The sequence below is a fragment of the Erpetoichthys calabaricus genome, chromosome 11 (assembly GCF_900747795.2).
Source record: "Erpetoichthys calabaricus chromosome 11, fErpCal1.3, whole genome shotgun sequence".
In the NCBI taxonomy this organism is placed as follows: domain Eukaryota; kingdom Metazoa; phylum Chordata; class Cladistia; order Polypteriformes; family Polypteridae; genus Erpetoichthys; species Erpetoichthys calabaricus.
In genome coordinates, this window is record NC_041404.2 from 163999060 (window position 1) to 164013579 (window position 14520).

At 42.3% G+C, this 14520-nt stretch overlaps 1 protein-coding gene across 1 annotated transcript in view; it reads right to left on the reverse strand.

Moving 5' to 3' along the window:
- sdk1a (sidekick cell adhesion molecule 1a) overlaps positions 1–14520 on the reverse strand; it is a 1749737-nt gene that overhangs the window by 94891 nt on the left and 1640326 nt on the right. The window contains exons 31-33 of the mRNA XM_051933783.1: positions 13443–13546; positions 10963–11033; positions 5520–5652 (exon numbers count right to left, since the gene is read on the reverse strand). Coding sequence (XP_051789743.1) covers positions 5520–5652; positions 10963–11033; positions 13443–13546 — 308 coding nt within the window. The remainder of the gene's footprint in view (positions 1–5519; positions 5653–10962; positions 11034–13442; positions 13547–14520) is intronic.

The window sequence follows — 14520 nt, forward strand, 5'->3', positions numbered from 1 at the left end:
AGATGCACCATACAAACCTTATCTACAACAAAGGAAATGCTAGCAGCTGAAATCAAGCAGAGACACACACAGATGCTGAACAAAAAAAAAAAGAAACGGAGTTAGAGCATAATTTTTGCTCTTCTTCATCATGTAACTTTGACTGGAATAAACCTGCTCTAAAAGTCTTCTGCTTTCGCATATAACTGCTTCCTCTGCCTGTTGTCGGATATGTGCCCCTGGTGATCACCTTCATGGCTCTGCTGATGTAAGCAGTATCACAATGTGACCAGAAGGGGGTGCTCAAGCTAAGAGTTTCTCTCTTTCCACCTGTAGCTCTAAGAAGCCACCAGGAGAAGCCAAATGACACAACTGCAGCACCCAGAGCTGGTCCTATCCATACAGTCAGGGCTCTATAAAATCCTGACAGTCCCCAGAATAGGTCATCTGCTTTTTGGACGTGAAACTGGCTTGGAGAAAACTCCTACAAGAAAACCTGACCCTCCCAAAGAGGGATCTTTTTATGTTGAGCCAGCCAATGTGCCACGATTTTCAGTGATTTGTGCCATCGAGCGCAGTTTTTGTTTTTTTATTTTGTATTAATTAAATTGGGACACCTGATTGGTGTCCAAATATTTCAAAGCCACTTGAGCAGTTCAGAATATAAAGTGGTCACAGATACCCTGCAGTGGAATTGGTTACTGCAGAATAAGCTGGTGATAACCTCCTGGAACCACTGCTGTGTTTCATTCTAATGGATACTTGTTCAATGAATAACTCAACCCACTTACTTTCTAGGCCTGCTAACAGATTTCAGAGTGTTTATCTCAGCATGAAGAACTGTCATGCTGGAGCCAGTCCTGGAGGACCACCAGTTGATAAACATGCTCATGCTCAATATGGCAGAATGTCCAAGCACTCTATATAGATTCTCAAAGGAACACAGGGACCAATGTGCCATCTGGTTGAGCCTTCACTTTTGAAAATGTAAAATATCTCAAGTATTAATACTATCTGTTAATTAACTTGCAATCAAATCTCCAATGGTGAAGACAGACAAGTGACACAACTGCCATGTCTAAATGGAACAGAGAAGATACTACTTGCTAACAGATTTCAGATTGTCTATCTCAGCATGAAGAAGGGTCATGCTGGAGATAGCCCTGGAGGACCACCAGATGATATCTGTGCTCATGCTCGATATGGTAAAATGTCTATGCACTCTATATGGATTTGCACAGGAACACTGGGACTGACGTGCCATCTGGTTGAGCCTTACCTTTTGAAAACATGAAAGTTCTCAAATATAAATATGAGAGGCATTCAATAAGTTATCTACCTCAGCAGGAAAGAAAAGAGTTTTCAAAAAATGTTTATGTTATTTTCAGTATAGTCCCCTGATAGCTCCATACACTTCATCCACTTTTCCTGCAATGACTTAAATCCCTTTGAAAAAAAATCTTCCATTTGACCTTCAAACAGGACATCACAGCTGCCTTGACATCTTCATCACTTGAAAAACACTGTCCACGGAGAGATTGCTTCAACACTCGGAACAGGAAATAATCTGAGGGAGCCAGGTCAGGACCGTACAGTGGATGGTTCAGCTGCTCGGATGGCAGGGTGTGATTAACGTGACATGTGAACTGGTGCATTGTTGTGAAGAAGCAGTATGCCTGCTGTGAGTTTTCTCATCTTTTCTCCTTGATTGACTCCCGCAAACCCATCATTGTGTCGGTGTAACTCTCCCCGGTTATGGTTGTTTTGTGTGGCATGAACTCCAGAACTCCATGAACTCCATAAGACGGTTGTCATGACTTTGCCTGCAGATTTTTTGGGGTGGGGGATGACTTGTGCCTCTACTGCATTGACTCCATTTTGGACTCAGGATCTCTGTGATAGACCCAAGCCTCATCTACAGTCACCAAACGATGTCTTCACAATGTCTTCACTTGGTCTTCACGGAGCATCTCCAAGTTCTCCTGACAGCATTCTGGTGTCAGCATTCTTGGAACCCATCTTGTGCTGAGCTTTGACATGCCCAACTTTTCATGAATTATTTTCTAAACTGTACCTGCCAAGATGCCCATTTCTTCAACTATTTGGGAAACCTTAATTTGTCTGTCTAACAAAATTAAATCTCGATTTTCATTCACTTTTCTGTGAAAGTTGCTTCTATAGACCATCCAGTGTGAGGGTCATCTTCAATGGACTGTCTACCCCACCTAAACTGCTTACTCCAAAATTTTACTTTGTATGATGATGGGGCAGACTCACCATAAACTGCAGTTATGCATTCCTGGATCTCCTTTGGCTTTTTCCCTTCTTTAATCATTGAACATTGCTCCAAATCTAGCATTTTCTTACTCGATTTGCACAAGGACTCTCCTGACATCCTGTCTCTTGGAATGTTAGACTCACACTGAGCCACAACTGAGTAACCTTGAGACATGTCACAGTATGCTTGCTGCTTTCTTTCATACTCAGGTAGACAAATTATTGAACACCCCTCATACTATCCATTAATTAACTTACAGTTAAATCTCCATTGAGAAAGACAATCATGTGATATAATTGTCATATCTTCATGGAACAATGAATACTACTGTCAAGGACATCCTCATCACCTTGGAATGTTCTGGAGCAGATAGTCGGATGAAGACAACAATCAATGGGAATCCAACTGCTAGAATGCTTAACTCATATGACATCTAGCCTTCGGAGCTGGGGCTCTTAACATACACTAGATGACCAAAAGTAGGTGGACACCACTCCAGATTATACAATTCAGGTGTAAACAGCTACATAAAGTCAAGTACATAGCCACAGACTCTCCATTGACAAACAATGGCAGTAGAATGGGTCATTATTGTCATAGGATGCCATCTTGGCCACAAGTCAGTGTGCGAAATTTCTGCTCTGCTAGATGTGCCCTGGTCAACTGTAAGTGCCATTATTGTGAAATGATAGACCACTCAAACTCAGAGAGCAGGGCTGCCGAGCACTGAAGCATATAGTGCGTAAAAATCACAATAGATTTGCAAACTGCCGCTGAAAGCAACATCAGCACAGGAGCTGCACGGCATGAGCTTCATGAAATGGGTTTCTATGGCCAAGCAGTCCCACACAAGCCATAGCTCACTATACACAATGCAAAGTGCTGGCTGAAGTGGTATATAACACACTGCCATTGGACTCTGGTGCAGTAGAAACGTGTTCTGGAGTGAAAAATCACACTTCGCTGTCTGGAAGTCTTGATGGATGCATCTGGGTTTGACGGTGCCAGGAGAATGATACCTTCAACTGCCTAGTTCCTACTGTGGTCTGGGGCTGTATTTCAGGATTTGGGCAATGACCCTTGGTTTCAATAAAGGGTACGGTTAATGCCAGAGCATGCAAAGACATTTGAGACAATTGTGTGCGCTTTCAACTTTGTGGCCACAGTTTGGAGAAGCATGTCCCAGCATGACTGTGACCCTGTGTACAAAGCCAGGTCCATAAAGACGTAAAGGAGCTTGAGTGGTCTGCACAGAGCCCTGACCTCAACCCTACTGAACACCTTTGGGATAAATTGTGAGTCAGGTTTTCACAACCAACATCAGTACCTAAACTCACAAATGGTTTTTTGGCTGAATGGGCAGAAAATTTCACAGATACACTCCAAAATCTAATGAAAAAGCCTTCCCAGTAGAGTTGGGGACAACTCCATAATAATGACCAAGGATTTGGAATGGGATGTCCAACAAGCTCATATAGGTGTGATGGTCGGGTGTCCACAAAAGTTTGGCCTTAGAGAGTACAAGTCCTATCTTCACTCTGGCACATGTTCACCAGGCAGTCCCCACTTGAGTAGACTTTGCTTTATGACAGCACAGATGGCCCAACGGTACAAGATTTGGATCATGCAAAGTAGCAATCATAGTAAATTGATAACTATTTATATAGAAATTGATTTTTAGTTAGACTTCCTGTACACAAAGCAGGTTGATTTCAAACGTGTTCTTTCAAAATAGTGGTGCACTGATGCTGGGAGCCACCAGTGAACTGAGTTCTTCAGACATTATGGTAGACCTATGACTTTAAGTACCATAAGGAGCAATCATGGGTAAAGCAGCAGGTCTTCTCTGTGAGTGAAATAACATCTGACTGGAGAAGCGAAAGTGGTATAAATTGTATGGAGGTATAGGAGGAAGACGAGGCGAACGGTGCCACACTGCATACAGCTCCAACAAGCACTCCCCTTATAACTGATCCATTTGCATTTTGATTTATTTAGGCCTAGAATTTATCCTTATTGAATTTTTATTGTAATATTAATTACAGTGATGTACGACTCCAGTTTCTACATATCCGGGCAGAGCATCGCAGAGCGAGAGCTCCCAATAAATCACAGAACCAATAAAAACAAAATAACATTCCTTAAATTGGCCAGTATTTTTCATGTTTTCCAGCTGTCCTAGTGAGTCGGCGTGCTCAACAGAAAGTCTTAACGCCACCACAAGTGTTAATGTTTTAGATGCAAAAGTCACCCTAAAAAAGTATTCTTTGGTCATGCGAAAATAAAATGGTTTGCTTTACAAGAAAGAGCCCCTTTTAACCCTTTGAATGATGAATTTTAAAACAATTGAATTCATTTGTTGTATTCGGGGAGAACCCAAGTATGCCTGTCTTAGATGCATTGAATAGAAATTGGTGTCCTGGGGACACACACACACACACACACACACACACACACACACACACACACACACACACACACACAGACCTAACAGTACGAGCACAGCCGAAAGACTGAAAATGCATGTGAATATCTCACTACAGGTAATTCCATGATGTTGTAAAATGCAAACTTCATCAATGCATCCCAGCGACGGTTAATTTCGATTTATGCAAGAGAAGAATGCAGAGACATTATCAAGAAAATATTGTGGCACTAGGGAGGCATCGAAATTAACATACTGTACATAAAATGATCAAACGAGGGTCTTGGAAGGGAAGAGTCTATCTCAGTAGCATCATGAGCAATGAAGAAACCACATCAGCGCCCATTAATGCAAGAGGCCCAATTTAGAGTTGCCAATTCATAAAACATGTATGTCTTTGGGGCTGTGGTAGGACAGAATGAAAACCTGGATGAACAACCAGACACAGGAAAACGGCAAAATCTCCACATAGAAAGAGAATGGACCCAGGATGTAAGCTCCCTGAAGCACTCTGCCATCATTGTCCCCATTGTAAATGCTGGAACTCTAAGCACAAGCACCATTGCCTTCCTGGGTTAAGTTCAAAATGGAATACACTAGCACGGGTGCTGGAAAATTCACCTCTGAACCTCAGAAGTAACAGCGGGATAGAAAATGTTAAAAAGAAAAAACCTTGATCCCTTATGATAGATGAGCAATCAATCAATAGAAAATGGCAAACTCTCCTCTTTTATGGCCATGCACTGATTCTGCAGAAGGCTTTGTGTGACTAAAGGGAGCGTTGGTCCAGCACACAACAGGCTAAGTGATAGAGTGATGTACTGATGGGCACCATACCTGTCAATTCAGTCCTCAGGGCTGATGGGCTTGCAGCGAATTTGGTATCACCTTGGGCACTTTCATATGGAAGTTCTCTGTAGTAGATGCGATAACCCACCAGGATTCCATTTAGGCTTTCTTCTTTTGGCTTCTTTGGTGGTAGGAGAAATACAAATAAAGGGCATATTTTAGTCTCACAAGATATAATAGACACAAAGTTAATGCAGCCTGGCCATACAAACTTCCCTTTTCATTTAATGCTGCTGGGATGGTTTTCAGTCTTTCACACACAGGGCCATCAAAAATGAATAATGGAGATGTTCCATCCATCCATTATCCAACCCGCTATATCCTAACTACAGGATCAGGGGGGTCTGCTGGAGCCAATCCCAGCCAACATCATGGCATCATGGAAAAACAGCTGCATAGATTTTCATAAAAGGTGGAGGAAAAAATCAGGGATAGTCAAAGACAGAATACAAGCAATATGGCATCACAGTGCCCTCATGGCACTGTGACATGAAATGCAATAATTTGATTAATCGACAGAGAGACTGTGCTGAACAGACTGTGATGGCGGTGTAGAAGTTAGAATTCTTGCCAACAAAGTGTTATGAATTAGGAGTCCCAAGAAGTTGAAAAACCAATTCTAATAACGCCCACTAGAGGGGGACATACAGTCAAACCCCAGCTAGATAAACGGGCAAACACAGAAACTTCATAAAATTAAAAAGGTTTTATTCTTCACACAAATGCTCTGTCACACAGGGAAGCTCTGTAGAGCACAATGGCAAGATGGAGTCCCAGGGAGTTCCAATACAGAAACCTCAAAGCAATGTCAAAAAAACAGAGGACAGCCGTCAAAGGTCCAAAGGTTATCAAAAGCACAGGCACCCACCAAGAACTCACTAGTGCATTCAAAAGGAACTGTGGGAGACCCTCTGGATTTATAGGGTGGAGGGAGGGCAGTATGGCTTCATGCAAAGAAAGAGCACCACAGATGAAATGTTTGCTCTGAGGATGTTGATGATGAAGTATAGAGAAGGCCAGAAAGAGTTGCATTGAGTCTTTGTGGACCTGGAGAAAGCATATGACAGGGTGCATAGACAGGAGTTGGATGTGGAAGTTGGGAGTGGCAGAGAAGTACGTAAGAGTGGTACAGGATATGTACGAGGGAAGTGTGATAGTGGTAAGGTCTGCGGTAGGAGTGCATTCAACGTGGAGGTCGGATTACATCAGGGATCGGCTCTGAACCCTTTCTTATTTGCAATGGCGATGGACAGGTTGACAGGTGAGATTAGACAGGAGTCCCCGTGGACAATGATGTTTGCTGATGACATTGTGCACTGTAGTGATAGTAGGGAGCAGGTTGAGGAGACCCTGGAGAGGTGGAGATGTGCTCTAGAGAGGAGAGGAATGAAGGTCAGTAGGAATAAGACAGAATACATGTGTCTAAATGAGAGGGAGGTCAGTGGAATGGTAGGGATGCAAGGAGTAGAGTTGGCGAAGGTGGATGAGTTAAATACTTGGGATCAACAGTACTGAGTAATGGGGATTGTGGAAGAGAAGTGAAAAAGAGAGTGCAGGCAGGGTGGAATGGGTGGAGAAGATTGTCAGGAGTGATTTGTGACAGACGGGCATCAGCTAGAGTGAAAGAGAAGGTCTACAGGACAATAGTGAGACCAGCTATGTTATATGGGCTGGAGACAGTGGCACTAACCAGAACGCAGGAGACAGAGCTGGAGGTGCAAGAGTTAAAGATGCTAAGATTTGCATTGGGTGTGACGAGGATGGATAGGATTAGCAATGAGGACATTAGAGCAGGGGTCCCCAACTCCCGGTCCGCGGCCCACTACCAGGCCGCAGCCGTCTGACAGCTGGGCCACGAGAGAACTGCAACGGAGACTCACTCAGACTTTTCAGAACGCTTGGCGGGTGGGGCTTTGCAGCGGCACAGAGAGTGGAGAGAGACCGAGGTGATAGAGTATTACAACAAAGTATTTTTATGGTCCCGACAGTTTCCCCATATGACACGAGTCTATAGAAATCGCGTTACTACGAAGTACATTCAGCAGATGCTTTCATTACAATGAAGTGACCTTGAAATGCTTGAACGAATCATCCACAGAGCAGTTAGATCTGTGGTCGCAGCTCAGTTGTGCACGTTTGCACAACGATCCCCAAACAGAAAAATCTCTTTCTTCGAACTTTCCTCGTACTGTTTTTTTTTGCTGTTTATTGTTTTCTGTGGTTTTCAGTGATACCTTTTGCTTATCGCTTGTCAACATTTGAAAAACATCCATTGGAATTTAACTCATTGTCACCCTCCTATAGTAATGGCAGACACGAAAAAAAGATAGCAGTGTTAATGTTTGTGATGTGCAATCTGGTAGGAATGGCAAATGCAAAGCATATGTCTTTGTTATAGGCAAAAAAAGAAGAAATATCTTGGGTTGCAAACGTATGCGAACTGCTTAATAACTTAATAATAATAGAAATGTTATGTAAATTGTGTATAAAACTGAAAACTGGTCTATGGAAAAATTTGCATCTAATAAAGTGGTCCTTGCTGTCAAAAAGGTTGGGGATCACTGCATTAGAGGGTCAGCTCAAGTTGGACGGTTTGGAGACAAAGTCAGTGGGGTGAGATTGCGTTGGTTTAGACATGTGCAGAGGAGAGATGCTGAGTATATTGGGAAAAGGATGCTAAGAATATAGCTGCCAGGGAAGAGGAAAAGAGGAAGGTCTAAGAGGAGAATTATGGATGTGGTGAGAGTGTTATCTTTGACTCTAGCATCTCATTTAAAGCGCATATTACAAAATTGTCCAAATCATGTTTCTTCCATCTTAAAAATGTAACGAAATTAAGGTGCTTTCTAAATAAACAGGATTCTGAGAAATTAATTCATGCATTTATTTCTAGTAGGATTGACTACTGCAATGCGGTGTTCATCGGATGTTCAAACTGTTCTTTATACAGCCTCCAGTTAACCCAAAATGCTGCTGCAAGAATTATTACAAGAACAAAAAAGTATGAACACATAACTCCAGTTCTTAAATCATTACACTGGCTTCTGGTTCAGTTTAGGGCAGATTTCTAAATCCTCCTTTTAACATATAAAGCATTAAGAGGCCAAAGTCCGGCTTACTTGTCTGAACTTATCATGACTTACAAACCAGAGCGCACATTAAGATCTCAAGATGCCAGTCTGCTTATGATTCCAAGGATTAATAAATTAACAGTGGGAGGTCGAGGTTTTAGTTACAGGGCCCCTAAACTGTGGAATGGTCTGCCTGCTACTATAAGAGATGCCCCTTCGGTCTCAGCTTTTGAAACCCGGCTGAAGGCTCACTACTTTGGTTTAGCACACCCTGACTAGAGCTGCTGATTAACTGTACAGACTGCATCTCTGTTGTTAGTCATTAGCACTAAAACATAAGTAACATGATAGTTATAATTTGTTACTAACCCTCACCTATTCTGTTTCTCTTCTCGGTACTCAAATGTGGCACTTGGTGCCAAGGCCCACCTGCCAAGTTGTTTTGCCTGCCTAAGGTAAAGTCATCTCTGATGGAGAATCGCAGGAATCATGCGGTAGAGGGGTCCTTTAATTGGATTGGCTGGCCCAGTGCTATTTCAGCTGTGGAATGGCCAATAGGGGGAGGCAGCTTGATGGTTGAGGTCTCCAGGACTCTAAACAAATCCAAATCATATTATGTGATATCATCTACTGTTAAATTCTGGTCCGTACTTGTAAAATTTTTATTTTTATAGTGCATTGAGGATTTGTTCTGTTCTGTGTATTGTATTGTATTGACCCCCTTCTTTTTGACACCCACTGCATGTCCAACCTACTTGGAAAGGGGTCTCTTTTTGAACTGCCTTTTCCAAGGTTTCTTCCGTTTTTTCCCTACAAGGGTTTTTTGGGAGTTTTTCCTTGTCTTCTTAGAGAGTCAAGGCTGGGGGGCTGTCAAGAGGCAGGGCCTGTTAATGGCCATTGTGGCACTTCTTGTGTGATTTTGGGCTATACAAAAATAAATTGTATTGTATTTTATTATATTGTATAGACCAGATAGGAAAAAGCTTGGGTTGTGCTGGAAGAGATGTTGGTGAGACCAGCGGGTGGGGCAGTCTAGGGGGCTGGGGAAGGGGGATCTTACTTTGTGGTCTGAATGTGGATCCCAATGCCCCAGTGTAGTGATGAAGACACTGTACTGTAGAAATGGCTCTGTCCTTCCGATGAGATGTAAAACCAAGGGTCTGACACTCTCTGGTCATTACAAGATTCCTGAGCATACTTTGTAAACAGCAGAGTGTACCCTGATGTCCTGGCTAATCTGCCCTTCACGGCCTAGTGATTCTGGTCCCCTAATCATCCCTGGTCTCTAATTGGCTGTCTCTCAACCCTTCACCACCTGGCAGTTAATGTGTGGGAAGTGTACTGGTGCAAAATGGCTACTGCACATAAGTGGTTCAAGTGGCTCCCCACTCATTATGTAAATGTTTTTTATTTGATTTGACATACTACATTAATGCCAAAGGGGAAATTGTCTTTTCGCATGAACTTTGGGGGTCAGAGCGCAGGGTCAGTCATTGTATAGCACCCCTGGAGCAATTTTTAGGTTATTGTTTATGCTCAAGGGCACAACGGAGTAGGACCCCTTCAGGCAGGTTAAAGTGCTTTGAGTAGTGAGAAAAGCACTATAGAAATGTAAATAATTATTATCATTAATTAGTTTTTGAAGAACTTTCAAGTATAAACAGCTCACCATACGCAGCTCTGATTTTTGAAGGTGCCTACAGTAGTGCAACCATAAAAAACTGAACATGAGGAACAAGGCTGGTGACTCTTAAAGCAGTCCAATGCAATATGAGGGTAAGAAATGCAGCTGCAGTCCCCCTGCTGGTCTAGATGGTAAAGGAGGAGGCAATAAAAGAGCAGCTTTGTACATTGTTCACACGTCCCCTTTGGTTAGTTCTATAATGGATGGCAGAGCTTCGGTTCCATACTGTTCCTTTACTTTTCCCAGTATGAAGGTGTAAGCCTTCTGGTTTGTCCCATGCCAAGAGAGAACTTGCCCACATTTGCAGCAGAACCAACCTTTAAGTTCTCTAGCAGATGAGATGAGCATAAATGCTGGTTTAGACAATTATCACAACTTGTAACTCAGATTTGGGTGTCTAAGTAGTAATAATATGTTAAAAGAAATAAAGAAAAACGAAAACATAAAAAACACAAGAGCAATGCTGGGACCTCTGCCAGAGAAGGGAAATCGGCTCCAAAAGAGCTCTGAAGACACACACAGACTCTTCTACACGGACACTTGATTTGCTTAGGCTGTCATTAGTTTTTGTTTTTTTTCCAGCTAGTCAGAGGGTGTCCTACATGTGGTCTAATTTTACAATAATTCTTTTGGCAGGATTTGAGGAAAGGCTCCAAATTTGAATATGACATCTTACCTGCCAAGAGACGAGGACGGAAGAAGTGGTGTGGGGAGTCACAGCTAGAATGACAGGAGGCTCATCAGGCACTGTGAGGAGCAAGAGAAGACAACAACTCAGACTGCAAATCGAGCCAAGTGAAAGAAAGAAAAGGGCTTCTGGCAAGCAATGAGCATATGCTTACTATTCTCCGCATTTTTGCATTTCCTTAATATTTTGTCACTTCATTCTGAACTTTGTCTCTCTGCACACACATACCAGTTATGTATAGCAACAAGTACAAGTACTTCATTATTGTACTTAAGGATGTTTTGAGAATATTTCTACTTTCACCTTACTAAACTAAGATTTCAAACAAAATTGGTTTCATATACAAGGAGAGACAAAAAGAAGAAGCGCATTTCAAATGTTTATTCTACAAAAATGCTACAAGATAAAATAAATTTCACTACAACACAAGAAAGGGTATACAAAATAGATTTTTTTTCTCTATGTTTTTAAATGATGTTTTCAGGCATTTGTTCAGTGCGTGGACGACCTGGAGATTTTCTGTTCAATGTTGTACCCATCTGTCTAAATTTAGCCACCCACTGAAGAATTGTTTTCTGATTTGGGATGTCACTGTTAGGAGGAATGCTGAAGTGCGTTCGGAAGGCATGTTGCGTAGTGATGATGGATTAGTTGTTTTTGAAGAACGCTTTCGACAGTGAAAGCACCGTGCACACCAGACCGAGGCATGTTGCCAACTGAAAACTACAAGGGATCGCCTATCAAAGGACCCCCACCCCAACCCACTTGGCTTCCTCTACCTCGCGAAATGATCTTGAGAAATGTGGTACTCATTTTGGCTCACCCTGTATATCTCTATATATATAAAATGTAATGTCTGTCTGTCTGTATGTCTGTCCGCTTTTCACGAGAGAACTACTTAACAGATTTAGATCTTTTTTTTTCTATAATTTGCTTGAACATTCCGGTTGATTTTGTGACTTCTCTCATTGCATTATGTATCATAGTTCGCTTGCGGTACCAAGTTATTTGCGTGCATCCGAGAGAGATGCAGCAGACAAAGGGGAGGGGGGCGGGGCCCTCCTCACTCAGGCACCAGCCTCGGGGCAGACCTTACCTCCACTTAGCTAGCAAACGAGAGAACAACTTAACGGATTTAGATCAGGCTTTTTTCTATAATTTGCTTGAACATTCCAGTTGATTTTGCGACTTCTCTCATTGCGCTAAGTATCATAGTTCGCTTGCGGTACCGATTTATTTATGTGAAAACGAAAGATATGCAGCGGGCTGAGGGGAGAGGGAAGGGGCCTTCCTCACTCACATGTCCTCTTAGCTAGAGAATGAGAGAACTACTTAACGGATTTAGATTGGGTTTTTTCTATAATTTGCTTGAACATTCCGATTGGTTTTTAATGCTTCTCTCATCGTGCTAAGAATCATAGTTTGTTTATGGTACCGATTTATTTGCGCACATTCGAGAGAGACGCAGCGGACTGAAGGGTGGGGGGGGCCCTCCTCACCTCTTCACTCACACACCAGCCTTGGGGCGTGTACCTTACCTCCGCTTAGCTACCGAATGAGAGAACTACTTAATGGATTTCTTTCGGGTTTTTTTTTCTATAATTTGCTTGAACATTCCAGTTAATTTTGCGACCTCTCTCATCGCGATAAGTATCATTGTTCACTTGCGGTACCGATTTATTTGTGCAAATCTGAGGGAGATGCAGCAGGCCGAGGGGAGGGTGGGGCCCTCCTCACTCACATGTCTAGCTGCATCCCTTTGACTCAGATAAGCCCCCTACAACCCTAATCTTAACCACAGTGTAACAGGGTCCTAATGTTAATCATAATGTAATGCAATGGGTGTTTTGTGAGTGATGTTGAGGGCGTTTCGTGATGTTGAGGCATTACATGACTGGCCACAGAGGTACTGCGGTCTGCATTTAGCACTCTGTTGTGCCAGCCTTCGAGCATAATTTACATCCTCTTCGCTAGCGAACAAGAGAATTACATAACGGATTTAGATTGGGTTTTTTTCTATAATTTGCTTGAACATTCCGGTTGGTTTTGCGACTTCTCTCATCCCGCTAAGAATCATAGTTCGATTGCAGGAGCGATATAGTTGCGCTAATCTGAGACGGAGGCTGCAGGCTGAGGGGAGGGGGAAGCATCACATCAGGAGTAGGAAGCCAGGTAGGGCCCTCCTCACTGTCCTGTTTCATTACTACGTCTGGCAGAGCCGCGGGGGACGGCTAGTACAGTATATATATTTCAAGCAGTAATAGCCAATATACACACTAATAATGTATTGGGTGTATTTTTAAATCAATTTAATGGAATCATGATAAGAAATGCATCAATTACTAATCAAAAATATGGAAATTTCTAGATGATTCCAAACTTCTGAGTGCTACTATATACTGCATTTGATCTGTGCCCCTCCCTATACACTCCACAGCCTTTGTTGTTAAACAGTATAGTACTCTTACCATCTTGCAGGGTGGTCACTGGGTCAGTCTCTGCACTAAACTCGCTGTCTCCAATGTCGTTTGTTGCCATCATTCTCAGCTTGTAGGAAGTGAACGGTTTCAACCTGCAGGGAGGCACAATTTACAATTTTTCATACCCAACTGGCCTAAAGTTGGCAACAAGGCACATTCACAAACCTTTTCCAGTGAACAGACTTTAATAACCTGCCAGTGCATGCAGAAATGGACAGTGAGCAAGTACAAAAAATGATATTCATGCAGAGATTCATTAATCATAAATGGCCTGAGGCTAGTCAATCATTTTAATGGCCCTGTAGTACAGTTGTCCTCTTTCAGATCTGACCCTAATTCATTAACTTCTACATGAAAGAGTGAATGTGCAAGAGGTGATAAAGAGCCAAGTGTACCGCTTAAGTGAAGCTGCATTCATCGGCTGTGAAGCCCCCTGCCACAACGAAACTGGTGGAAAGTGTGTAAAACAATTTGTTTGGCACAATTATACATTCGTACAATTTTTTGATTAAATCTACAATACGTTGAGGAGTAAAATCCATCAAACTTTACATGACATACTGCTTATCATACTTACCATACCTACTAAGTGTGTTTAAAGCAGTGCATGCTGTACCGTATATAAAAAGTAGGAAAAAAATGTCTTTAGTTTGTTTTTATTGCAAACGACATTACTTAAATATACAGAAAGCAGACACTTTAATGGCTCTAAAAAAGGTTTAGGGTACTGAAGCAAGACATTCCAGCTTCCACTCCATAAATGCAGAAAAGGCGCCCTCTGTCTCAGAGTAATCATCCTGGGAAACGCTCTCTCTTCACCCCAGCCTCACAATCTGCCTTTAAACTCATTGAGCTTGAATAATTAATGGCTCAAACATGCACAGACTGTTATGCAAAGACAGCAAAATTGACACAGGCTGTTGCTTCATCAGGGTGGCCGTGGGGATGCAGATATTTAAAACGCAAAATTCTAGCACGCTGAACCTACAAAACAATTGCAATAAATGCAGTCGATGTCGCCGAATCAATATAAGCATTTGCTTAAATAATGTATCCAACTTAATTT